Below are 24,981 nucleotides of genomic sequence, written 5' to 3'. Positions count from 1 at the left end.
AATTCTCCAAGTCCTTTTCAACTGCTAAGAAAATAATTGAAACTATTATTTTCATGCAAATAACCCAAACACTTAATGATAGTAATGAAACTTACTTTCCAGCTCATAATCAAGGCCACTGCTACTATTGTGACAGTTAATGAAGTCACAGTTGAAACAATCAAGATAGAAACATAACAGCATTGTTTGACATCTGTAAGAAAAAAAGGATTTGTTGATTACAACCTTTGAAATAATTTCAATTTTACACTAAATGTACCTCTGAAAATGATCAGGGTATCATTGCTGTGTAAGGTTTGCAATGTAAAATCATCCAATCTGATCCATTTGCAGTAATACAAGCCGGTGTCTTCAAGTTGCAGTGGAGAAATCTTGATCGTGAAGCCATTGCCGTGTATGGCATGGCGGAAACCCCTTAAGTGAATTCGCCCTTCGAATTCTGCAGCTACTGTGCTCTTGATTACCACGCCTCTTTTCAAAGAAAGGTACAGCACGTTGCGTTGACCGGGAAAACGTCTTACATAGACTCCCAATGGATCAGATAAAGTGGTGGAGCATGTTAATTCAGATGAGGAGACACTTGCATCTGATGTGTGTGAAGGATCCTGTGAAACTGGAAGGGAGAGATTCATTTTTATAGATTATTTTTTTCTAAATGACTCCTCTTTCAATTCGTAATTTTTGGGTGAACAACACAAAGCAGATTTGATATTCCTCACCTGGCCAGGAGTTCCCTTTAGATGAATGACAGAGAAATCCAAGAACAAAGCTCCACCAGAGAGTGTTCATCCTTGAACCAAGAGCTGCTTCTAGTCAGACTGAACCTTGTTAGGGTTTTCCAGGTTATCTTTATCGTAGGATTAAATTGGAATGTAGACTATAATGATTAACCAATCTTGTCTTGCTCTCACAACGCAGTAAAATAATTTTATAACTGCTTCCTCTGCTTGATTGACCAGCTGCAGAGGAAGCAATCAAAGTTGTTCTGTTTCCCACAACACCCCCTGCTCTGATCTTTCCAGAGGCCGGGGGTTCACCAAACCTGGTTCTTGCAAAATAAGTTGGAGTGAGCAAATCTCTAACAAACCTGACGTGCACACGGTTGCTTGAATGGAGCTTTGTGGTTTAAGAGGAAATACGTATCACACGCAAGCTATATTTTAAGATTAATCAGCTAATGTGCTGGAATTATTTTCTTGATATTTTTTTTTAACAGTGAAAATATACATATTCACTAAATGGACCCAAAAAAATGATGCTGCAAATAATTCAGTGCTAATGTATTTATGGATTAACGTGTACAATGTAAAGGACAAAAAAAACAATCACATCTCTTTTGGTGGCTGAACCCAGATTTTGTAAAATAATAAAATATACAGTACATTAAAAAAATGTTTGTCGTAGTACTGATGGAATGAGGTGATCAAGTTGCATAGTTATCTTTGTAACACTGCTGCTGTATCTTTACAGCAAAGACAACAAATGTACCAATCAGTTCATTGACTTCCAAAGTCCTAAAAGTTGTTTTAGTTGGCTTATTGCTTGGCAACAGCAAATACATCACACTTGCCACCTCACTAAACACATCTTTGTAGGACTTGAAAGTATTTTTTTAACTTATCCCTTGTTTCCACAGACACACACCGCCCTCCAGCGGACAAAAGGAAGAACTACATTTTGTGAGTCCTTTGCTCACTTGCTAGAAGGTATTGGGATGGTCCTTAATTTATCGTTGTAAGAGTTTATGTGAAGAGAATCTGAACCAATCAAATGGTGCTCAGTCATGTTCCCTCATCCTCACCATTGCATGTGAGGTGGCTGTAAGGGGGTGCGACTCTGACTCCTGTACTGGGTGTGTAGTAACTTGCATGCCGGCTGGGAATCCTGGCCCTGAAGCCAGTCTTGATAAAGGGTCTGCAAAGCGGGGTTGACCTCGGGGAGAGTGACAGGCAGGCTGCTGTAGACTTCTTCCATCTGCTGGACTAGTTGTTTATCTACACCGCCACCCGTCTCATTCTCAGCTTGACCGCGGCCGCTTAAGCAACCTGAAAGTAACAGATTACGTTTTATGATTTGAAGTAGGTGTTACTGAGTATGACAGTTATTAGTTACCTCCTGGGCAGGACAGTACCTCCACCAACTGGTAAGGTACTCGTCCCTTCCTCATGCGGTGCACCAAGGTCTGGATGTTCCTGAAGCCGTAAACGGCCGCAAACTGCAAGAGCGTTTCCCCGTCTCGTTCTAATATCACCTCTTGAAAGTCGCGGTTCCTACAGGCGACCAATAAGAACCCATGTGTGTTTGTTTGGTATGAAAGAGTTTTGCTCTACTCTGGTCTTCGCATCTCACCTGAGGGTTTTGTAGGTGATCTCGTGGACATCTAGACCAAAAAGCTCCTTAGCAGCATGCTTGAACACATGTTCTAGAAAACCCTCAGAACCGCGACCTTCGTGTCGAACCAGGGCCGGGTCTCCACTTTCTCCAATCCTGTAATAGCAAATTTGAAAATGAGATTTAAGATGATTTTTAATATTAATGGTCAGTGTTATGTACTAAGTATTGATCAATCTAAAGTGATTGTGGTTTCCTGCAGAGTCATTGTTTTGGAGATATGATTGTGCCCGTGACCGGAGGGGTCAACTACTCACACGTGATCTAATGGAAAAGAGTCCAAATCTTCTGCTGAGACCTTCTTCTGTTGCATCAGGTAGTAAATTTCCCCTGAAATGACACAAAATATCTCTCAGTACATGTGCATCTAAAATAGACAATTGTTTTTTTTTCCCAACTATTATCTACAATGAGACATTCTGCTGTGAGTCCAGAGAAGGAAAAGGGGCGGGGTGGTATTTGTGGTATTCAGGACAGTGCATGATCTCTGGAACAACAGCTGACCGTGTAAAAGATAAGGAGTGTTGAACCTGAGGTGAGGACACAGTCCACATCACGGCTCTCCAGCAGACTGTTGTAAAACTCTTCTCGGACAGCCTCCAGTTTTTTGTCAAAGCAAGGCGCCACTACTATATGGTACAATTTGTCCGCATTTAGTTTCTGTTTAAAGAAAGGTGGAATAAAAAGAGAGAAAACATTTTAATATTTTGTTGTATCAGGCTTTGTGGGAACCTCAATTGCACTCACTTGCTGTTTGGAGAAGTAGTCTTTGACTAGACATCCCATAATTTGCTGCGGAGACCTTGCTGTGCAAATGTGAGGTGTGACCAAACTCCCGAGGATACGCTCGGAATAGCGAATCCAACCTGTAGATCAGTACAAACAGGCAATTATCTATTATTATCATTATTATTTTATTATCATTCCATATTTCCAGTCTAAATTTTCCACAGGGGAATAATGGATGGATCACTGTGAGAATGTTCCAACTTGTTTATTTTCACTTTTTCTGAAGAAGGGAGTGGTGGAACATAAGCGCTCTATCTATCACCCCTGCACTGCACTCTTATCTGTATTGGTAAAAAAAAAAAAAGGGGTGGGCGTTGAAACTCACTCTGATGTTCCCAGCAGACCTTCACATTACGTTTGGGTCTGCCACGTCGAAATGGAATTTTTATCACCATGGTGGCGAAGAGTTCAAAACATGCAACTTTTGGTGCATAAGTACAAACAACCGTCATTTTTTTTTTTTTGATTACCTGGGCAGGAGGAGGTGAACATGGGCAAAGCATGGGAGTCATGGTGCCTCCTGTGATACCTCTGAATAAACTCTTTTTGACTCTCTATGATGCTAAATCCTGCTGCCAGAGTGGTATCAAAGACAAACTGCACACCTAGCAAGGAAAAGAGATAGCAAGTTGGCTAAAACACACACACACACACACACCATTGGCTCTCTGTTTTTATGGAAGCGGAAGTAAGCAGACAAATATTTCTACATAAAGTTTGAATACAATTCTAATGCACATTGTGGATATATTTCCAAATGTCGAGTTAGCGATCAGCTTACCGAGGCTCTTGAGAAAACCGCAAAGTTTACCGGCGGCCTCAACGATGTCCACGCCAAACTTGACGGCGAAAAAAGGGAGTGACTGTGGACACACTGATGCTACCAGAACTTTGTGGTTTGTCACATCACACTTCTGATGAGGACAAAGATAGGTCTTAACCAAAATGCAAGAAAAATGCAAAAGCTTACAGAGGTGTGTCTGTGTGTGTACCTCATTGAGAGTCAAAACCCGCTCTATCTCCATCAAGTTCTGTTGAGAGATCTTCAGGCTCTCCTCCTCAGACATACAGCCATCGCAGGATAAACAAGCACTCAGCAACAACTGTATGCTCTTATTCTCCTAACGGAATGAAGACATAAGTCTTTTATTTATAATCTTCAACAACCCAGCATGTTTTCAATTTGACTACTTAGAAATAAGACTACCTCTCCATTGACTTGCTCTCCATTTTGGTGTGAGCTGACATCACCATCGCTCTGTTTCCTGTTGCACTGTGTGTCGAGGGATCGATCAAGATTTAGAAAATAATCAATCTACTTTTATTCATGTACAAGAAAAATCCAAGTGAAATCACCTGCTTGGTGCAGTTTTCACACTTTTCCTTGCGTTTCCCAATGCTGAGCTCAGACATTTTGTTCATCAGTTACCTAGAAATAGAGGGCAGTAAATTTAGATGGCAGCACTTTCCAAGAAATATAAAAGTCCCACGTAAAATGTTACCAGAATAATATAAATTACATGAAGAAATTCCATGTTTAACATGACTCCACCCTCCCCATACTGTGCCAACGCTCTATCACAAGCAGCCTGCTTATCATGAACATTCCAGAAGTACCCTGAAATTAACATATTAAATGACTTATTACAAAAATATAATCAAGCCATACCAAATATATATGATGATAATCAGACTCAGAGGAGAATGGCGTATACTGCACAATACTACCAAGTTTACATATATTGTTTTGGTTATTTAATAAAATCATTGGAGAGAAGGACATTGAGATTTACGAAACTTACCTCGGGTTATTTATGGAAAAGGTCAGGTTCAGACTTTGTTAAAAGCACCAGAAAACGACGAAGAGACGCATAGCACCACCGCTGAGGGCTTAAGGAGGCGGTTAGGGCGGGTCAGTATATAAGCAATCACCGGCCGCCGTTACCCGTGTAGTACACAGGCGTTATTTTATAATAAATGCTTTTAAAAGAATCGGAATTTCTCAATCCGAAACTATTCATATCCAGCGACATCGTCGCACCCGGTGAGGTGAACAACAGTACACAGCAGCGCATGCGCAGATTGCGCAGCACGCAGCCCACAGACCGGAAGATTATTTTGTTTATTTTTTTTTTAAATGATCATTATTATATTTTAATACTTATTTTATCATGCATTACCAAAGTATTCAAGTAAAAATGCCAAAAAATGCCTGAATTCGTTTTCTAATGCGAGTACAAAACATAAAATGCACCATTGAGTCTTTTCCTCCGTATTTTCAATATTTTCACATTATGTTACAAATATAGTTTAAATTTGTTTCAGTCGTATAATGACGACAGCGTACTCATTTTGTTTTTATAAATGGTTTTATTTAGAATTCCAACGGAAGCGAATCCATCCAATCAGCTCACACACATCCAGGAAGGAAGTGTCGCAACAAAATACACGAGTCGAACTTCCTTATCTTCTCATCAATTATCCTGGACCTTTTCATTTCGAATAAAAATAAAAATTGAGAAATCTCGCGTATATCGATTCGTTCAAGGTAAGATGTTTAGCATTCTTTGAATTATAAAAGGGAGTTACGTACTACTACGACTAGTAACAGCATCTTGTTGACTTGTTTTGCTTCCTGCACATTTTCAACCCTCCAAATGGTTACATTTGGGAGAAAACAATGTCATCATACAATGAGTACTGCCACATTCAACGTAGTGATATCATTTAAATATTAGATTTGGTTTTCTAGAAACATGATGAAGATTAGCTTTGATACACTGGTGTTCACAGTCACATTCACAGAAAATTGACAGATGGACATCTAAAAATTCATGCAATGATAGAATAAATAGCATGCAAAATGTACTCAATAGGTTTTTAGCAACAATCTACTGGTGAAACGCTAGATTTAATAAAGATAGGTTTTTGTTTCTCTGTTTAGATGGGATACATGGTAGTCGAGGAGCACAGCTCTACAAAGCTACACCTGAAGAGAGACCCTGGCATCCGTTCCTGGTCTCTTTGTATTGGTACTTTATTTTTCTTATTTGTATAGTTTGGTTTAATAAATGTAATAAAATTTTCACAGTTAAAAAAAACAACTTTTTTTCCAGGTATGGCAGCTGTTGGGTTGGCGGCAGCCTACTACAGCTCAGGTGTGAAATCTCAATTTCACATCATTTTCTGACTATATTGTGAAATACTAAGTTATTTGACATGTTTTCTACACAGATAGCATCTTGTGGAAGCTTTTCTATGTCACCGGATGTCTGTTTGTGGCCATTCAGAACATGGAAGAGTGGGAGGAGGCAGTGTTTGATAAAACTAAGAATCTCATTCACCTCAAGAACATTAGCTTGTACACTTTAGTTCTGACGCTATGGAAAAGGGGCCAAGAGAAAGGTAAGGAACAGCTAGTCACTCCAGAGCGCACAAATTCAAAGTATATCATTTTACTTTTCTCCATCCTTTAGTTGTTTTGGACTTGAAGCATCTGCAGGATGTCTGTGTCCAAGAAGAAAAAGTCCGATATTTGGGAAAAGGCTACCTGGTGATGTTGCGTCTGGCGACAGGTTTCTCCTACCCGCTGACTCAGAGTGCCACAGTTGGGGGGCGAAGGTAGAGAAAGTGTGTTATTGTGAAAAGTTTCATAAAAGACAACTGAATTTAACGCTGTACTTTTTTTCCCCATGTCAGTGATGTGGAGGCTGTAGCTGTGTTGCTCAAACGCTTTTTGGGGATGGAGGAGCGGCAAGAGCAGAAAGAAATGAGTGAGTGTGCAGAGGAGGAAGCAGATTTTTTGGATAACAGCAGCGAATCCGAGGATGAAGAAGAAAAACCTTGACCTCATCTCATTTGAAAGTAAGTTTGAGATGATGTCATTGCTAAGGGAAAACAATGGCTCAGATAATGCTTCTATTGCATGTTCATGCTCACTTATAAACCTTATGTACTCTGCGTGCAAATCCAGAATTTGAGTATTGGCATTATAAGAAAATATTCCGCTATTGTAGCTTGGAAATGTGATATTTTCTTTCATTTTTTCAGCTTAAAACAAATTGAATGTGCCTTCCTACTGAACAGTTTGCTATTTATTCTCTATGTCAATCAAAAGGGCTCTCCGTGACCAAAAGTAAATTATGCGTGAATTTCTTTAGTGAACCAAAGAGGTGTTTATTCTGAATCAGGGCTGTATGAAAGTCCAAAGGAGTAAACAAGTTACTTAAAACAACTTGAAATCTTTTTTTTTCCCTCCTGCTGTTGGATTTTGTTTTTTTACATTTTTATATTACTGTTTAATGGAATGTTTTGTACACAAAACCCAATAGTGCTTGTACGTTGTCTTTATTAAAATACAATTTACAAATGACTTTACGGAACTATCTCCACTGTGCATGTTGTGATGTCATCTAAAATCCTCTGAAGGGGGGCCATCACGGGGCTAACATGTTCATCTATCCACTCTTGTGCTGTTGACTCTGGATAAAGACTAACCATCTCCTCTCTTACAACATCCACCTTCTGTTGCAACAAAGTCAAATACCTTAGGAGACAAAATCGCAGTATTAGTGATCAGAAGATATTTCACGGGCATGAAATAATGTCAAAATTGTAACGTGTTTGCTCACGTTGATGCTTGACTCTGAATCTGCAAGATGATGAGAGGGTTTGCTATCCTTGATCTGTGGTAAGGACTGAACCATCCTCGTACATACCTAAGGTTACACACAAAGACAAAGTCAAGCCGAATATTTTCTTGAGAATATCTTGTATTTACTTACATATTGTTTTCAAAGGACCTTAGATCCTCAAGGCAAAGAAGCGAGTCCAGATCCACAATTGACTCTGCTAGTCTCCTTCCAGGGAACAGGGTGGCATCCTCAAACGTACTTAAACATGACACGAGGCAAAATGAGAATCAACGTGTGAGTCTTTTGATCAAACCAAAGTTAGGGACCTCACCTTCCCATGGCTTCTACCTCCACAGAAGCGATACCCAACATTTGAATCACTTTGTTTTGAACCTCAGGACTAAACTGGCCATGGATGAGTGTTTGGAGACAGGCTGCTAGTGACGGAAGACCCACAGGCATGAGCTCACACAACACGGAGAGGTGGTCATACCTGATATTAGGAAAACACAACTGCAGTTTAATGGTGGTATGCTATAATAAAAAAAAACAAAAATCCTACCTTTGCCAGCCTGTCATGGCGATCCCCCTAATGTTTAAACCAGCGGGCACAGATGCAGCCACTTTTAACCATTGCAAATGGTTATCGACATGTCTCTGAGTGCTGGGTACATTGGTGTAAACACTGGTGGAACCTTTAAAGGAGCTGGCCGCCCATACATCTTGCATACCGGCACTGGAGTACTTCTCCAGCAGCGACACTAGTCAAGAAAGTTGGAGATCCATTGTTAAATATTTTGTTCCGACGGCCTAATAATCGTCACAAACAAACAGTACCAATTGTTGAGTGTGGCACAGTTCATACCGGTTTTCTTCACATCCAGATTAGGGGTGTAATCCCACAACATTGGTTGGACGAGTCCTACAATACCACTAGCTGTGTCGAGAAGAGCAAAACAGATATGTTCAATTCTATTATTTATTATAATAAATATATCATTTCTATATACTATAAATTCCTACCAACCTTTCAACGTGTCCTGACTCATATCCCTCATCATATCATCCCACATGATGATGGTCATATGAGGCCACGTTTCCTTGATGTACTTGACCACAGATGCAACGTGACTCAAGAATAGTTGTTCCACGGTGCGTCCGGGTGAAGCCAACCAGACTTTTGAAAGCTCACCCTCACCCAACATGTACACCTTAAATTAAAAGGGAACATGGGCCTAATTGCTAAAACCTAAAGACAAACAAAAGAATATGCTGTTTACATTACCTCATCTGCACCTATATGCAGTGTCTTTAGACCTGGATGCAGCTTCACCACCTGGCTCAGCATTTCCATCACAATCTTAAATCCTTCTTTCTTATGGGGATTGAGGGTGCCCACGCAGTTTGACACCTCTCTCAGGTTCCACATGGGCCTATGCTTCAACACAAACTACATCATAGAGGGAAAAAAAGAAGCAAATTATCTACAGTCTGGATTACAATACAAAATCTGTCATACCTCCATATGGCCAAAGGTCTGCACAAGTGGGATGATCTCCATACCTTTAGATTTTGCAACTTTCTGTATGGATAATATCTGATCTCGGCTGCAAACAAGAGTGACCCCCACATTCATATATGATCTTAACATGCAAAATAAATTCCATTATCCAGTCGAACCTGTATGCACGTTGTGCTGTGGCTTGCAATAGTGTCAGCTCTCCCTCATAAGGAAACATGTCCTCATATTCGACAAGCAGGCCATCTACACCCAGCCTAGAAAAGCATTCTATCAGCTGCAGGATGAAGATGACAGGGCAAATCTGATAAGGGTTTTTATACAGAGCACAATAATTTCCATGCAGCATCTTACCTGGTAAATGTATTCCACTTTCGGAGGTGCACCTTTCAAATCCAGGTGAACAACCTTCTTACCATTGGGCCACGGTGGATTATTCATACTTGTTTGTGATGGTATTTATAATAGAAATAAGGTTTTGTGTTTTTACGTCTGTGGATGAGCAGTCCTCAAGTACACATGTAAACAAAAGATGTGATTTCCGCATCCCTCACTGATGTCCATTTTCATTGGACCACACGTTGTCCAATGAAACAATCGCTTTTTCTTCATACGACCCAATCATGATGTCTAACACGCGCAAAACCGGAAATAGAAAAGGATTCGGGTGCTTGTGGCGCGGCTGTTAAGCAATGTTTATAGAATGATTAGCAATCAAAGCAACGACCATATTCTTTCATGACAGCGTGCTTGGAAAGCAAAACGACAGGCTACAATTTTAATGGCGCCAGTACGACAGCGAAATGCGAAAGGCCTGAATTCTACAGAGATAGGGAAGAAAATCAAAAGGTGAGCCAATAACCTTTTTTCAGCTTCAGTTAACGGTGATACGGTCTTTCTTTGCAGAAATATAATGTTAGTATGATACATATTGAATTGTTGAATGACATCGTGTGACTTGAATTCAGAATGAGACATTAAACGTTTCAGGTTTCCACATTCCTGTCGGTGACATTAATTATATCAACAATGATCAATTGGGCCAACGTAGTTCGTGTGCGCATGCGTGCGTTGGGTTGCGTTTGGGGAGAAAGGGAAATATTGTAATTTATTGTCTGCTGTAATCTATTATATGGATGGATGTTCCTTGCTTCTATTCATTAAATTAATTAACAGAGTATTTTCATGTTGTATTATGAGTAGATTATTGTTGTATTTAGAATATAACTTTCCAGACCTGGTGCCCATTAAATGAACAATCAATAGCTGTAGAAAATTTGACTAGCTGGCTTCTTTTACATTTAATGTTTGTAAATCTGATTCTCTCCCCCATCTCTTTTGTCAGGGGCAATGCACTGCGGCAGGGCACTGCTTGGTGGAGTACCAGAAGCCTAACCGCTTTGTTGCTGGTTAGTCTTTGTTTGTGTGGGGCAGCAGCATGGCTATATGTCACGTCCTTGGATAGTGGCATAACGGAAACATTGGTCAGCCAGCGTGAGCACGTGTCCCCCGAGCCCAGGGTCTTTATCGTCCAGTGCTCCGAAGACTATGAGAACTACAAACGTTACCCAGGTGAGGCTTTTGCTTTGACACCCCTGGAATGAATATGTTGTCAAGAGAGTGCGCATCTGTTGCATGATCAATGAAATGGCATTCAATCAAACAGAGTCATTTGTGAAAAAATGGTGGAAATAAATCAATCTGGTAGGGTGTGGTTTTGAAGTTTCCCCAGTGTACACTAGAGGGCAGCAGGTTTGTAAAGGTAGAAAACTGGAGTCCTAATGAGCCTGAACTTGGTGCAATGCTGTGTGCCAGAATTGTGATTTATGAGTGTTAAAAAAAGGGCCACCAACTGTTTTTTTTTTTTTACCCAGTCTAATGTTGCAGCTGTTTCACCTTGACACCCGCTGAGGTGTTGTCATTGTCTTGACAGGAGCTGTTGGCTCAACCTTGAATAACTGCCACACAAAACTCCCACTTGCCTCTTTTCCCACCTTCATATTCAAGGACCGGTATAGTAATTCCATGTATCACAAATTCATTGAATGCCCAAATATAAATAATACATGGATATCCCTTATTTGGAATGCGATGCAGCAGACATGTCCAGGTTTGCATTACACTCTCCACTGCAGCCAACATACACAATGTTGAAAGAGGAGATTTAAAGCTACAGTGGAGGAGCCATTTGGAGTGTGAAAGTTCATTAAAATACCACTATAACACATTTCAGCAATAATAAATATAATAGTGCTGGACCTGGGGAGTAGTTGTAATTTACAATGGACAAAAGGGGCAGGAGTCCACCAATGCTTCATGTTGTAATTAATTTGCTCTTAATTTGAAAAGGATGTGATTGTCAAGTAAGAGGGAGATTGCCTAATAAAGATAACAGGATAGCATATCTGAAGATGTTCCTTTATTTTTCAGGATGCACCCCTCAGAAGTGCGGGCGTGCCGTGGCAGACGGCCTAGTGACGAGGGAGGAAGCTCAGGTCCTAAGGAGGTGAATACTGCTAAACAGAAAACAATCTGTCTGATTTCTATTAGCCATTTATTTTCACTGCCTTGAAGGGACAAGTATATCATTTTTATTGGTGTTTTTGAAACAGCCTGGCTGAGAGGGGACTTCAACTGGCTGGATCAGAGGGAGGGGTGAGTATATTGCCTAATAAAATGAAATGAACTTTAATTGTTGCACAGTCAGCGCTCCTCTCCACTTATTTTTAATGTTTCTTCTCATGAATGATGTTCTTGGAACACATTTTGAAATTGCAAGTACCTGCATGGAAACAGAACACTATTTGGCCCAATTATGACCATAGTGGTTTTTAGCTATTTCTCTACATTAAACAGTCCTGGATTAAAAAAAAAAAAAATTCCCCTCAATGCTAAATGTTTTTTTTTGTACCTTAAAAGGCCTCCATCTTGGATCTGCACTCAGGAGCATTGTCAATGGGGCCACAATTTGTCAACATTTACAGGTGGGACACTATTGCGAGCGTAACATCTTTTTTTACGATACTACTGGAATGTCTTGCGTAATGTGGAAATGGGTTGTCTCAAGTTGTCATCAATCTGCCTCATATTGCTTTTTGAGTTTTGGTCTCCAGGTTGTTTCTTGATAGCCCATCCATTTGCCCTGAACTGGCAATAAAATTTTATTCGTCTTGGGAGCAGCGGCTTCTGCCTTGCATTCTTGTCCACATACAATCCTGTTAGTCAAACTCACAGACTCCTTGGTAATGATGATTCCAGATATTTTGGCGAACAGATCCAGGATGTGTTCACAGAAGAGGATTTTCAACTTTACAGGTGAACAATTGCTATTGTTATTTTAAAGCAACTAGGCTTTTATTTCACAGTGTTCAAATTTGTATTATTAATAATTGGTTATTTATTTGTGATAATAATGAATCACTAAATTATGAATAATTGTTTTTCTTTTATTTAATATACAGCTTTGTTAACCACGTTCACGTTCTTTTCATTTTTAGAGACGTACGCAAGCGAATCCAATCCGTAATCGCTGAGGCGTTTGGTTTGGACCAAACAGTGATGTACCTCACCAAGCCCACCTTCTTCTCCAGGATCAATTCGACAATAGCTAAGACCCAACATGACGAGTACTGGCACCCACACATTGATAAGGTATTTAATGTTCATGTTGGGTCTGAGGCTCTTTAAAAAGCAAGAGGTGAAAATGCAGTGACTCTGTAGACTTTCTGTTTTTATTCATCTGCATATTTATGGAAAGAACGGGAAGACATTCATCATAACCTGCAAACACACTTAAATCATGTTGGAGGCCCGCTTTTAATTTGTATTTCTCGGGTCCAATATCTTGCAAAGGTTCAAATTGACAATTCACTTATTTCTTCATTATTTAAAAACTACAATAATGATACAGTATATTCCCGTCGGATTGCCATTTGGCATATTTGCAGTGTTATATTGGTTTTGTGTGGCCCTATCAATATTGGTCATCTCATTTATTCTCGCTGCATATGGGTGACAGAAAGAATTGAACCGGGAAGGATTTGCCTTCCTTGCGCTGTGTCTTTTTTTGGAGGGGTAATTGCTAACCCCCCACCCTCATTAAAATGTAAATTGACTTTGACATTTTCGATAGCATTTTTCGTTCCCATCGATCATGCAGCGATTAGTGTGTCATAGCCCAAATTGTATTTTGACGCAATTCAAAGTGTGTTTTGTTCATAGCAGGGAAAGACGTAGAGTACAAGTAAACTTTTGGTCATGCTAGGCTAGCTATTTTAGGTTGCCTGTTTCGGGCTCTAGACTATCAATTTGTGTGAGTTTACAGATTGTAATGAAATATTTTAAATAAAAATCCTTTTCCGTTTTTTTTTTTTCCTCAGGTGACTTATGGCTCATTTGATTACACATCCCTTCTGTACCTTTCTGACTATGGCTCTGACTTCACTGGAGGAAGATTTGTCTTTATGGACCAAAATGGCAATAAGACAGTGGAACCAAAGGCAGGTAAATACCAACTGTTCATTCAAATTATTTGAGACGTCATCCGTTATGATTACAATGGTAATCAAGTAGTGCTCATGAGAGAATGATCATAGTGAATAAGTGAATATCTAATCGTGTGAGCGTAATCTTGCTAAGTGATGTACTGACTCATACGGTTTAGAGGTGCAGGTCAAACGGTCTTATTGCATGACGTGGAAGGGGAAGGGAGGCATTACATCCATCATAATAATTTGGGCATTATTATGAATGACGTTGCATTGAATTCACTTGAGAACAGACTGAAGTCAAACACTGTGCAGTAATTGTTCAACAATAAGTTTGCCCCATGCTGTGCTGAAGCAGTTGCCCTCCCTCCCTCGCTTTGTTGTACATCACAAGTCCATGCTTTGCCCAAGTATTTTTATATACATCATCATTTTGTGGTATAACGCTGGATGATTTTATTTATTTTAATTATTAAGTACATGGCCCAAATTTCTTTTTACAGACCTTGAATTTATAAACAATTTTATTGTACTTTTTACTGTATCCATATTTTCAAACGACGCACAAATGAAGTTCAATATTTCATGTGAATACTTTCCAGGCTACTTTTTTATTAAATTGATTTGACTGAATTGATCATTTTCAAGTCACCAAAATGCAAATGGTCACGAGCCTGGTGAAGTTTAAATGAATGACGGTTAAGTCAATTTAATGAATTATTATTTATGCCACGAAAAGAATCCACAAAGGTATTCCTTTGAGAGGGGCAGACAATTTTTGAGACATCTTGTTGACAGTTTCCTAAAATAGGATACGGCAATCCCAAACCTTGCGACACATACTTGTAGTAGAACAGAAGAGATAGATGGATGGATGTTGTTCAAACAAAAAATAACATGACATATGTAATTTAAAACAACCTGCTTTCGAATTCTGAGCCTGGGTTATGACAGAACTGTCAAAGAATCCGCTCCATGATGCTTGACACGTTTATTTTGAGACATCACTAAAACGTCTCGCACACATTTTGCAGTAGCCTAGCTTTTCTTCTTCTTCTTCTTCTTGTGCAAAAAAAAAGAAGTTCACCTCATTGACAGTACATGATTGCCCCTTATGTTTGGACTTTGCAGGGGGTTGATTTGGATCGGTGATTAAGTCCCTGAGATAATCATGTCTCTTTGCGATGACTAAGATGTAATGATATACTGTGTCATTCAGGAGTGTGTGGGGGATTGAATACCTGATGGACTCACTAGGGATGTTCAATATTATATTTTCTACCAATACCAGTTTCAAAAACAAATTCTATTCAACCAGTGACAGATCATTTAAAAAAATAAATAATATAGCATTCCTCTTGAAAATTGCATGGAATTAATGCCATTTTTTTTGTTATCTTTGTCTTTTTCAAAACATTTTGTAGAGAACACACACAATGAAATGACTTTTTACTTGTTACTTTACTCAGAGAAAAATATCTCCCCATAAGGCACGCTCACGCTGGGCCGTAGCTGTTGAGAGGAGAGATTGTATTGATTGTGTAATGTCTCGACATCGTTTCTGTCCGCAGTTTGATGTCAACTAAAATCACAGCAAAATGGCTTATTGATTGTTTAAACCAGCCATCATGTCAATAGGACAGCTCAAAGGCCAATCACAAAGTGCACGATAGGTGAAATAGTTTTGAGTAAAGCATTTTTTTTATTTTTTTATTGTCAAGTCGTTATTTTTATAGTTTATATTCAAGATTTTAAAAGTTCATTTTCTGGCATCATAAAGTCCTTACACGCTTGCATGGATGTCTCTGCCCATATTTTTTTTTCTACAGCAGCCTAAACTAATGTCAGTCAGTAAAAGAATGATTGTAAATGGGACATTGACCCCCCCCAAGTCATCTAAATGAAAGTCATCTTTGAGAACCAGTACACTTCCAATGGCCCTGAACTAATATTCTTACACAAATATTTCAGGACATTGAAGCAGCAAAGTCATCAAGGCCGAGCTAAGCCATTAAAAATGCTTCGGAAATTAATTTCACCTTGCTGAGTCAACTGCGCGACCGCACTTTTATCTGCGATGGAAGAAAATTCACACGCACACATTCTTTCCATTTTTTTAAGCAGTTGCTTAAAGTCTTTATTGTGTGAAGTCACAATCAACAAAATACTTTGGTATGTCCAATCATAATAAAATTTCCCGCCTCCTACAAATCCCCTGAATTACCCGCCATTGTCATCGCTAAGCTTTTGTATCTTGCCAATTCTTTCTAAGCAGTGTTACAATATTTGCAGTCCTTGAACATGCCTTCCTTTCAACAACATCCAACTATGACTTATTCCAATGCTAATTACAGCTCACCACACATTGCACAAAAAAAAAGAAAATAGACTGTACACTGCGGCTCACAAAGTGAAACCATAAAAGTCAAATAACGAAATATTCCCTGAAGAGGAAATATGACCAACTGGGAAAGTTTTTTTTTCTTTTTTTTCTTAATTTAGACAAATCAAATCCCTGTCATTTTTTTCCCATCTTTGAGCAATGAGTCACTGCACACAGCAGACAAGAAACACTTCTCCAACACTAAAGAGCTTCCTTGTTATTTAAAAAAAAAAAAAAAAGTCATTCACAAGTTCACTCAAGCAATGACGTCCATAAAAGATGCCAAACTTAGCATCCTTGTAAAAATCAAATCAAAAAGCCAAAGCAAATGAATCTCCAGCCACTTTTCTATTTGTAGCCAGCCGTTTGGTGCTCCAAGTGATTGCTATCGGTCTGGGCCATTAAGTTCTCTTCCCAAAAGTGTTAAAGGTTAAAAACGTTTGTTGTCCCGCTTCCTTAAAAGTGTCATTTTTATCCCCCCCCACCCCTCCCTCCGTTTCCCGTTCTCCTTGCCAAGGTCGAGTGTCTTTTTTCTCCTCCGGCTCTGAGAACCTCCACCGTGTGGAGAAGGTGACTTGGGGTACCCGATACGCCATCACCGTGTCCTTTACGTGCGACCCTACACAAGCCATCGCCGACCCTGCGTTGCCCTGAGGCAGCCACGGGCGACGGGACGGACATCACAGTCCTCCCGTTTCAGTCGAGCCCTGCAAGTGGTGAAAGATGAAGGACGAAAAAAAAAAAACATTTGTTGCTACTTTAACTTCCTTCTGTGGGTGCACAGTGGTGCAAGTTCAATTCACATGATCGTTACGGTGTTTAAATCTCATTTACTGTGCAGTATTATTACTTTGAATGAAGTTCAAGTATTAAGGGCATTTATGTTCCATTCAGGATCCCAAACAAGTGACTGTTTTAATATTTAATGAAGAGGTGGCCAACAAATATGGGGGGAAAGATAACTCTCTTGCTTAAGCTTAGCGTTCCTGTCTATCGACTCGTTTATAGGTCAAATCATTATTTAGGCTGTTTCATTTTTGCCTATCAGATAGGCATTTTTTGTCCATGTGACAGATTAACTGAGTTTCAAATGCATATCCATAAAAGTTCAACTTTCAGTCAAATGTCATTGCGTTTCAATTCTTTTCTATGGACTTTTCCCCCCTGAGCAATTTTGATAAAGCCAAACGTTTTGCTTCTTTATTTGCGGCAAGAAATAGAAGGCATTTTGAAGTACCAATTGATTTTTCCGTCTAGAAATGAACGGCAGTTTGCATTCTTACCTAGAAATCAAGTTGTGAGCTTGGATTTGCACTGCAAATTGTTAACCTGTGATTATTTGAAACTGTATGAAGACTAAATTTGGTTTTCACTCTTTTAATAAATCTTTGTTTCTTCTCCAATCCCTGTCTGTGTTTGATCACATTTGCAAGATCTCCACCACATACACTTGTGTATTTACCAATTGTTTTTTTCTTCAAAAATGTATATATTCAATATTTTTGGGTGGCTTTAGCCCCCCCTTGAAATACCCCCCCCCCCCCCCCCCCCCAGATGCCAGGCCAGATAATTTACTTTTGGGTATTTTCTGGTGCTTCTTTCATTTTATGAACGCTATGTAAGGAGGCAAACGAGGTTTTGGCACTGAGCTCCTCCTTCCAGAAATTGACAAGATAATGAATGTGACTGTAGCAAAGAAGAGGCTGCTTTTTTCACCTCTGTGCTTTGTGAGTACACAAAGCACTCAGGGATAGGTTGCAATGAATTTATTCATGAGTCTGTACACACTCTAACAGTTCAAGTGGATCTGGGACATTGACTTTTTCAAATGTAATTTAGCTAGTATTCGGAGACAAGTTCAAATGAGGGCCGAAGCAGGTCGCCGTTGCCTTGGTGACTTAACATCTAATTATGTTCAAATAATCTTTGCAAGTACCACTGTAAGTTTTTCTATTAAATAACTCTCGTAGAAAATGATCCCCAAAGCCATATTACCAAGTTTATTAGCTGTGACCGTCCATTTTGCTACCAAGTTTGATGGGGAAATAATATTCCAATTAGTAGAGTCTTATTTCCATTTAAATATGTTCATGTTGTCTCGCTTGGATTTATGAATTTATTCACTCAGAAATTAAGGAAAAGTTAAATATAATAAATTATGTCAATATTAGCTCCACTTCCAATTTCTGAGTGAGTTCCAGCTACAAAAAAAAGCGTTACTTGTTAAAATATTAAATTGTTGTGCATAACAGTGTATATTCTTTTGTTGTTTTATTATTATTATTATTAAGATATTTTATATACTGTATTGGATAAGTAGTTTGACAGTAAGTTATATTTTCCTGTTCTATCAATTTTGTGGATGTATTATAAAGAAAATGAATCAATCAAATGTTTCATGAACTGAAGTTCCAACTGTTTTATATCGCAATAGCTAATCTGATCAAACTTGACCATACTACCCTTTGCACGTTAACAATCCAAACTCTGAGGTTTGTTTTAAAAATGATGCTTAAAAGAACAGGTGTCTGTTTGAGATGATAATACATTCATAAGGCTGATTGGAGTAAACAAGCTTCTTTCATTAAACCCATATCCATTAAACATGAGACTCATTTGAGCATTAGTTGCTTGTCCATAAAGAACATCATGAACAGGATGTGTTTCAGGTTATTTCCTGACCAAATCTTTTTCCATCAACATTGTTTGGAAAATGATGTCTAGTGGGAAAGGTCGTCACAGCAGCAACTTGGCATTGGCTCTATGCAGCAATTTTTCCACCTACCTCTTGTGCTTCCTCAGAAGCCTTCCTTCCCTTCCTTTCCCTCCACTTGACTTCCAAGTGGTTCCCACATCACTTGAACGTCCCCATGACGAACGTCTCTGACGTAAACTCCAACTGATTACTGGAGGATGCTGGTCGACCCCAAGAATACAGGCTGGGTGGCCGCTGCTTAAACGATGAGGTGTACCTGTAGAAGCTCCTGTTTGTTTTTTTAAATAGTAGAACAACAACGAAAATGCGAGTATAGTCAATCAATCGGAAATGCACAAATATGAATTAATGCTTGGTTCTCAATTAATTGTTGCTTCTCTAATATATGGATTTTTCAGTAGGTATAGTCTTGTTTTGATATAGTCTTGCTTAAAGTATGTTTTCTCTGGTGATGTAAATATGAAAGCATATAAATATAAAGCATATTTCAGGGGGGCAGTGCCCCCACAGCCCCCCTCTCTAGCTCCGCCTGTGGTGATAAAGTCAAACTTCACTACAATTCCCAGTTGACTTTTAAACTAATGGCAAATGATAGTAATAATAATAAAAAACTAATTCAAAGGCTTGGCATATACATACTTGTGTCTGTTCTTCAGGTACTCCCTGTAGTTCCGAGTGAGGAGCGTGTAGAGGAAAGGGTTAATACAGCTGTTGCTGTAGGTGAGGCTGGCCACCAGGTAGTTGATACAGGTATGCGTCCTCGAGGCCAGGCTCAGCGGCTTGCCGTGGTAGAGAGGCAGCAGCTGCCAAATCCAAAAGGGCAGAAAACATGCCCAGAACACCAACACGATGGTGAAGATCATAAGAAGCACCTTTTGTTTAGGCGTGCGCTTTGCGCCTTTGCTGATCACCGATGCGTTGCGCTGGGATTCCAAATAGGTGCGCGCCAGCTTGACGTACAGGTAACCGATAATGAGACCCGGCGCCATGATGCTGGTACCGAACAGAACCGTCACGTAGACTTTGTAGGCGAGTGGCGCCCATGTGGGCGCGCACATTCTTTTCACCTTCCCGTCCGGCGATTTGGCGCTCGTCTCGGCAACCATGATCATCATGGGCACGGTGAGGAGCAAGGAGAGGAGCCACACGCCCCACGCCAGCGCTTTGCGGTAACTCTTGGAGCGGCGCACCGTGTCCAGAGGCTTGGTGACGGCCAGGTAGCGCTCGGAGCACATGACCGTCAGCGTAAAGATGCTTGCGTGCATGGTGAAGAGATCGAGGCTGAGCAGGACGCGGCATCCCACGTCGCCAAAGTACCAGTCCTTTAGGAAGTAGGTGGACACCACGAAAGGGATGGTGGACAGGTAGAGCAGGTCAGCAAGAGCGAGGTTGATGATGGAGATGTACATGGAGGTCGCGAAGCGGATGGAGTGACACATCACCACCAACGTGTACACGTTCCCGGACACCCCGACGATGTACACGACGGACAGGAGGGTCCCAAACGTGGAGGTGATGACGAGTTCCTCATCGGCTGTCGGCGGACCGGCACCCAAAAAAGACTTATTTGTCCTCCTCTCCATGTCTCCCCCGTTGCTTTGCGCGCCGGAGAAGTTTTTGGAAAGATGCGCTCGTTCGCAGGTTGTGTCTCCCGTCTGTCGCTTATCGCAGCAGCCTGCACACTGCAGTTTGGCTCGTGACGTCATCACCGTAACATTCGGGACGAAAATCTGGCAACAATTGCACACTCGTTAGCTTTGCACGATTTCATGGAATCCAGCACAAACGATGCAGCTAACCTTGAGAGTGAATTTCCTCCAAGGGATTAATTACAGTATGGCAAATAAGAGAATCTAAAAACGAAAAATCTTTATAAGTATTTTATTTTCTTTAGGTTTTGTATCTACATTTATTTTGAAAGATATTTTCTGTGCACACCAACAGTTTAAACAACTGTCCATTTTATTGTTATATTAAAAATGGATGTATTTTAATTAATTTGCAAAGTCATGCAAAATGCTGGATCTATATGTCACTTCTTAGCTGGAAAAGTGCAACTGTGGTTGTTTAGATTGTGCGATTTTGTGAAAATGCAGGAAAAACACAACTTGTGAAGAATGAGGACCAAAGAGGACAGGAAAAGATTAGCAGGCCAAGCAGTGATCAAACCCTTGTTAAATGAAGGTCAGCACACACCTGGCATTTGTTAAAGTGCCGCAGATAAAACCCAAATAAAGTTCAGATGTTCCTGATTTTTTTTGCTTACTAGCCTCATCTAAAGCCTACACTGGCTAAAAATTCCTGCAACGCCTTCCATGCTTCTTGGAAGCCTCCTTGACCAGTTTTCTTCCAGTTCTTGGCCTATTTTCTCCACCTTCATTTTTAATCATCTAGCATTAATTTGTCCAGCTCAAGAAAGCTTCCCATTAGTTTGCTGTAAAATTCAGACATTGTGTTTGAATAGGTGCTCTATAAAAAAAAAAAGACAACATTCCGATTTGTAACTCATTAAATGAATACGTCTCTTTAGTTTAATACCTGCCGAGTAATTATCACCTACCATCTGGATTTTAAGTACGAAGCTACGCTGGTGGAAATGTAAATGTCTACATTACTACTGAGTCTGTAGTGCAGCTCAGCAACATTTTTATCTATCCATGCATCATTGTTAATCGCTTTTCTGCATCCATAAATAATAGATTTTTCCATATGGGACAGGAGTGCATAAACCATGAATTTCAAGTTGTTTATGTATTGCTTTTGCTGTCTTTAAAAAATTCAATATCGGTATATTTACCAAAAGATGCTAAGCAAACATTTTAACTTACAGTCTAAACTTTTCCTTACGCCTTTTCCTTCGAGCTACATCCCCTTCATATTTCGAAAGGCTGCTCATATTCCATTGATTGCTAAATATGGATAAATATCTGAAATCCCTAATCCATCCTTCTTCCTATGGACAGTAATTCTATTTTTTTTGGTATGAAAATGGTTTGTTAAAATCTTTAATCCATCTCTGGGGGATTTCTAATGGGATAGAAGAAAAAAAAATGCTAATCTTGGGAGCACGTTTATTTTAAGCACCTCTGCCCTCCCCCTTGCAGGGATAATGGTAAATTTGACATTCTGTTCAAATCATTCTGCACAGTCTGTCTTTGGTGCTGCTATTCAAGTGCAAAACGCTGTCACTTGGAAATGTGATTTTAGCACCTTTATACCTTTATCGCAGGTCATGTTCATACTATTTCAAGAGACAGCCTCACCAGTTGATCCAGAAACCACATTCGGTGAATAATGTTGGGCACAGGTCTAGACAATGTCAATAAAATATTATCGGCATAATCAAAAATGAGAAGTGCAATATTCCAATGATCTCAATAGCACAAGAGAACAAGCTTGCCTCGCTGCTGTCATGATTATTTAACCGACTGAAAGAACAGAACATGTTCATTTTCGATTCCCCCCCCAGCCTTAGGCAATAGCGAGATAACAGCTCTATTCACACTATGAGCCACGGACTGAGTGGCAATGATATCAAGAAAAAATAGAAATAAATCTACATTGTGATGGTAAAGTGGTGCTTTTCACAAGTAGGTAGAAATGGGCAATTACGCCGTTGTGGGAGTGAACACAGTTGACTCGCTTCCCAGCCAATGAACGCGAATCCTCTCATTTCTTTCCAAATGTAGGAGAGGCGCATTGTCGACTTAGCTGGAATCCATGGAGGAGATTGATCCATACCAGAGCCGCAGTTCCATATAGTTTTGTGCTTTGACGTTGGACCTGTCCTCCAATTGCCATGCCAACAAGGAGCTTTATCATTAAGTGTCTAAGAAAACCTCCAGAAGCAACTACAACTGGGAGAAGTGACTCATTTAGGCCTTTCATTTCAAGCTCATTACAGCCACAAGCTATTCATATACAAATAGTCAGATAAGCTTTGTAGTCCTCACATGAGGAAATTACTTTGAGACTGGTTTTGTATTTTAAGACTTGTGTCGCCTCAAACGCGACGGGAGAGATTTGTCGAACAATACATTTGAACAATCCAGATAATTAGTTTTTCCCTCGGCGATCACACTAAGAGAAAAGTTCAGAAACTGCCTTTAACGTTTTTCTTCGCTTTGTGAATTATAATGCTCTCGATCAGTCTATTTTCATATAGGCATGTATGAATATGATTAATATTAAATGGAGAGTTTCATCATGCAGAGTGACAGTTTTGCCTTTACATTAATTCTCACTCTGTTTAGTGAAATGGCTTTTAAAATTAACTATGCTAAGGAATCAAGTGTGAATTTTTTTTTTTGGGAGTCACCACTTGACTGTGTGAAGCAAAATATCCGCATTGATTCAGAAAGTAATTTTACACATTTTGACAGGCCGGATCTCAGATGTCTGTGATGTCATTCTACGCAGTACAAGACCCCAAACGGCAATCCAAGTGCAGAGTGGTAAAAAAAATGTCCCTGGACAAAGCTCAAAGGTATGTAACAAGTCTATTTATGAAAGTATTTCTTTTTTTGTCACTCTTGCAATGATATGATAACTTTTCACATGCTGAACAACGAGTAGAAGTGTCCATTCAGTTTTAATAGAGTTTTCAAATGAAATATTTAATCTACCACAAAACAAAAGCTTATTGCCACGGCCAGGCCATCAATGTTTGTTGCATTTTGGGAAGGTCGAGACCGCCATAAGTAGAACCAGCATGCAGATGAAAACTCATGAAATGATGAAAGCCTCTTTGGAGATGGCCTAGGGTAGAGAAATGAACATTTCATTGGCGGCCAAGCGCTCTAGCGTTCAGCATGCCAATTGCACGCTCCCTTGAAACTTGTGACATGGCATTTGTGCAGTGCGACAAAACGACATTTTTTAGAGAGGCTCCAGCTTGCTCTCCACCCTAATGAGGATAAATGATAGTGTGGAAAATGGATGAAAAGAACCCCAACAGTGGCTGAGATCTAATAACCTAATTAATTACAGTGCCAACTTGGAGCACGAATGTTACAGTGACTGGCTCAACCAGGTTTTGTTTTATAGATAGGAAAGGGAAGTCAAAATGTTTTTCACCAATGACAGCAGCCAAACATGAATATGCAATTAGCTGTTGTTGGTTAGAGGGCACCTTGCTCTACAGCCTCATGTTAAAAGAACTTCAAGTGATATTGATCTTTTTTACAGTATTGCTTTAACACTATCATATTTCTTTTTTCATTCCCTACAGTCAACAATTGCTACTATAATAGTTCCAGTTATTTAGAAACTATTTATTGCATTGCTTTGTGCAATTCTATCGGAGCTTTTTCCAATTTTACATTGCCAGCTTCTTTACAGATCGGAATCAGGAGTAGCATGAAAGTCAGTCTCTCCTTCATTAACATTTAGAGTGACAATAATTGTTGAGTCGAGTCAATTAAAATTGCTTGTCTTTTGTGTACTGTTAATAAGTAACGCCACGAAAAGTTTGACCCAAGCTAATTATGTGAGGGCGGCACAGTGAACATTTGCCCAAAATATTCACTTAAATATGAAATGTGTGAATGAACTTAGTGTTAATGCATCCATTTTCTATGGCTTTATCCCGTTCTGGGTAATTGATGAGCTGGATGGATCCAAGCTGACATTGAGCCAGACGCAGGCTTTTGAATTTACCAAGCAAAGGCCCTGAGCTCACAAATGAGGACAAGCCATGGAAAATAGATGGATGACTAAAGTGTTTTGGTCTCACTTGTGAGCTTTAAAGAGTCTCGATTGTCATTTGAAAGCAGGAGGCGATTTATTTCGACACAAATAGTATAAATGTAAGTGTCAAAAGGAACTTGACGTTATTACCACTGTGGGCAGGGGGAATACAATACATGGATCAATAGAGCGATAACTGTTTTGTCAGCCAGGCTTTACAACACTGAAAAGAAGCCGGCGTTTTATTACTTTTCTCATTTACAGCAAAGTCATTGTTTGTCTTGGTGTGCTTTTACAGTTTCTGTTGTTTTAGTCAGGGACGGAAGACCAAGCCTTTCTCGCAGCAGTCTTGTGAACGCTCCAACGTCAACAGT

General features: G+C 39.8%; 5 protein-coding genes across 9 annotated transcripts; 2 read left to right on the top strand and 3 right to left on the bottom strand.

Annotated features, from left to right (window-relative positions):
* Nucleotides 1-1,268: 1,268 nt before the first annotated feature.
* narf (nuclear prelamin A recognition factor) lies at nucleotides 1,269-5,258 on the bottom strand. Its single transcript, XM_049759606.2, has 12 exons — nucleotides 4,983-5,258; nucleotides 4,537-4,609; nucleotides 4,388-4,453; nucleotides 4,173-4,301; nucleotides 3,962-4,094; nucleotides 3,651-3,785; nucleotides 3,139-3,257; nucleotides 2,922-3,051; nucleotides 2,649-2,721; nucleotides 2,350-2,487; nucleotides 2,113-2,270; nucleotides 1,269-2,045 (listed from the first exon to the last, which is right to left on the bottom strand). The coding sequence occupies exons 2-12, from the start codon at nucleotides 4,600-4,602 to the stop codon at nucleotides 1,798-1,800; spliced, it is 1,395 nt and encodes a 464-aa protein (XP_049615563.1). The 5' UTR covers nucleotides 4,603-4,609; nucleotides 4,983-5,258; the 3' UTR covers nucleotides 1,269-1,797.
* Nucleotides 5,259-5,581: 323 nt separating this feature from the next.
* On the top strand, nucleotides 5,582-7,552 carry cybc1 (cytochrome b-245 chaperone 1). 2 transcript variants are annotated; one of them, XM_049759612.1, is made up of 6 exons: nucleotides 5,582-5,728; nucleotides 6,125-6,212; nucleotides 6,297-6,338; nucleotides 6,415-6,585; nucleotides 6,657-6,801; nucleotides 6,880-7,552. In XM_049759612.1, the coding sequence occupies exons 2-6, from the start codon at nucleotides 6,125-6,127 to the stop codon at nucleotides 7,025-7,027; spliced, it is 594 nt and encodes a 197-aa protein (XP_049615569.1). In that variant the 5' UTR covers nucleotides 5,582-5,728; the 3' UTR covers nucleotides 7,028-7,552. The 2 variants fall into 2 exon arrangements, with proteins under 2 accessions (XP_049615569.1, XP_049615570.1); XM_049759613.1 differs by having other exon boundaries at nucleotides 5,596-5,735.
* Nucleotides 7,512-9,900, bottom strand: hexd (hexosaminidase d). 2 transcript variants are annotated; one of them, XM_049759604.2, is made up of 11 exons: nucleotides 9,688-9,900; nucleotides 9,495-9,610; nucleotides 9,334-9,421; nucleotides 9,100-9,264; nucleotides 8,842-9,025; nucleotides 8,680-8,751; nucleotides 8,377-8,575; nucleotides 8,146-8,307; nucleotides 7,965-8,072; nucleotides 7,812-7,898; nucleotides 7,512-7,726 (listed from the first exon to the last, which is right to left on the bottom strand). In XM_049759604.2, exons 1-11 carry the CDS (start codon nucleotides 9,772-9,774, stop codon nucleotides 7,555-7,557), a joined length of 1,440 nt encoding a protein of 479 aa, XP_049615561.1. In that variant the 5' UTR covers nucleotides 9,775-9,900; the 3' UTR covers nucleotides 7,512-7,554. The 2 variants fall into 2 exon arrangements, with proteins under 2 accessions (XP_049615561.1, XP_049615562.1); XM_049759605.2 differs by having other exon boundaries at nucleotides 9,495-9,590; nucleotides 9,688-9,877.
* Nucleotides 9,901-9,958: 58 nt separating this feature from the next.
* ogfod3 (2-oxoglutarate and iron dependent oxygenase domain containing 3) lies at nucleotides 9,959-23,480 on the top strand. 3 transcript variants are annotated; one of them, XM_049759608.2, is made up of 9 exons: nucleotides 9,959-10,182; nucleotides 10,679-10,905; nucleotides 11,764-11,839; nucleotides 11,946-11,988; nucleotides 12,253-12,317; nucleotides 12,592-12,648; nucleotides 12,831-12,984; nucleotides 13,713-13,836; nucleotides 23,302-23,480. In XM_049759608.2, exons 1-9 carry the CDS (start codon nucleotides 10,115-10,117, stop codon nucleotides 23,463-23,465), a joined length of 978 nt encoding a protein of 325 aa, XP_049615565.1. In that variant the 5' UTR covers nucleotides 9,959-10,114; the 3' UTR covers nucleotides 23,466-23,480. The 3 variants fall into 3 exon arrangements, with proteins under 3 accessions (XP_049615565.1, XP_049615567.1, XP_049615566.1); XM_049759610.2 differs by lacking the exon at nucleotides 23,302-23,480 and adding an exon at nucleotides 21,016-21,103 and having other exon boundaries at nucleotides 9,960-10,182; XM_049759609.2 differs by lacking the exon at nucleotides 23,302-23,480 and adding an exon at nucleotides 16,721-17,606 and having other exon boundaries at nucleotides 9,961-10,182.
* On the bottom strand, nucleotides 18,527-20,651 carry LOC125991582 (urotensin-2 receptor). Its single transcript, XM_049759607.1, has 2 exons — nucleotides 19,559-20,651; nucleotides 18,527-19,187 (listed from the first exon to the last, which is right to left on the bottom strand). Exons 1-2 carry the CDS (start codon nucleotides 20,623-20,625, stop codon nucleotides 19,058-19,060), a joined length of 1,197 nt encoding a protein of 398 aa, XP_049615564.1. The 5' UTR covers nucleotides 20,626-20,651; the 3' UTR covers nucleotides 18,527-19,057.
* Nucleotides 23,481-24,981: the final 1,501 nt, after the last annotated feature.

This window comes from Syngnathus scovelli, chromosome 21, assembly GCF_024217435.2.
Source record: "Syngnathus scovelli strain Florida chromosome 21, RoL_Ssco_1.2, whole genome shotgun sequence".
Lineage (NCBI taxonomy): Eukaryota > Metazoa > Chordata > Actinopteri > Syngnathiformes > Syngnathidae > Syngnathus > Syngnathus scovelli.
The sequence above is the reverse complement of the archived record's forward strand: the minus strand, read 5'-3'. Positions and strand labels throughout refer to the sequence as shown.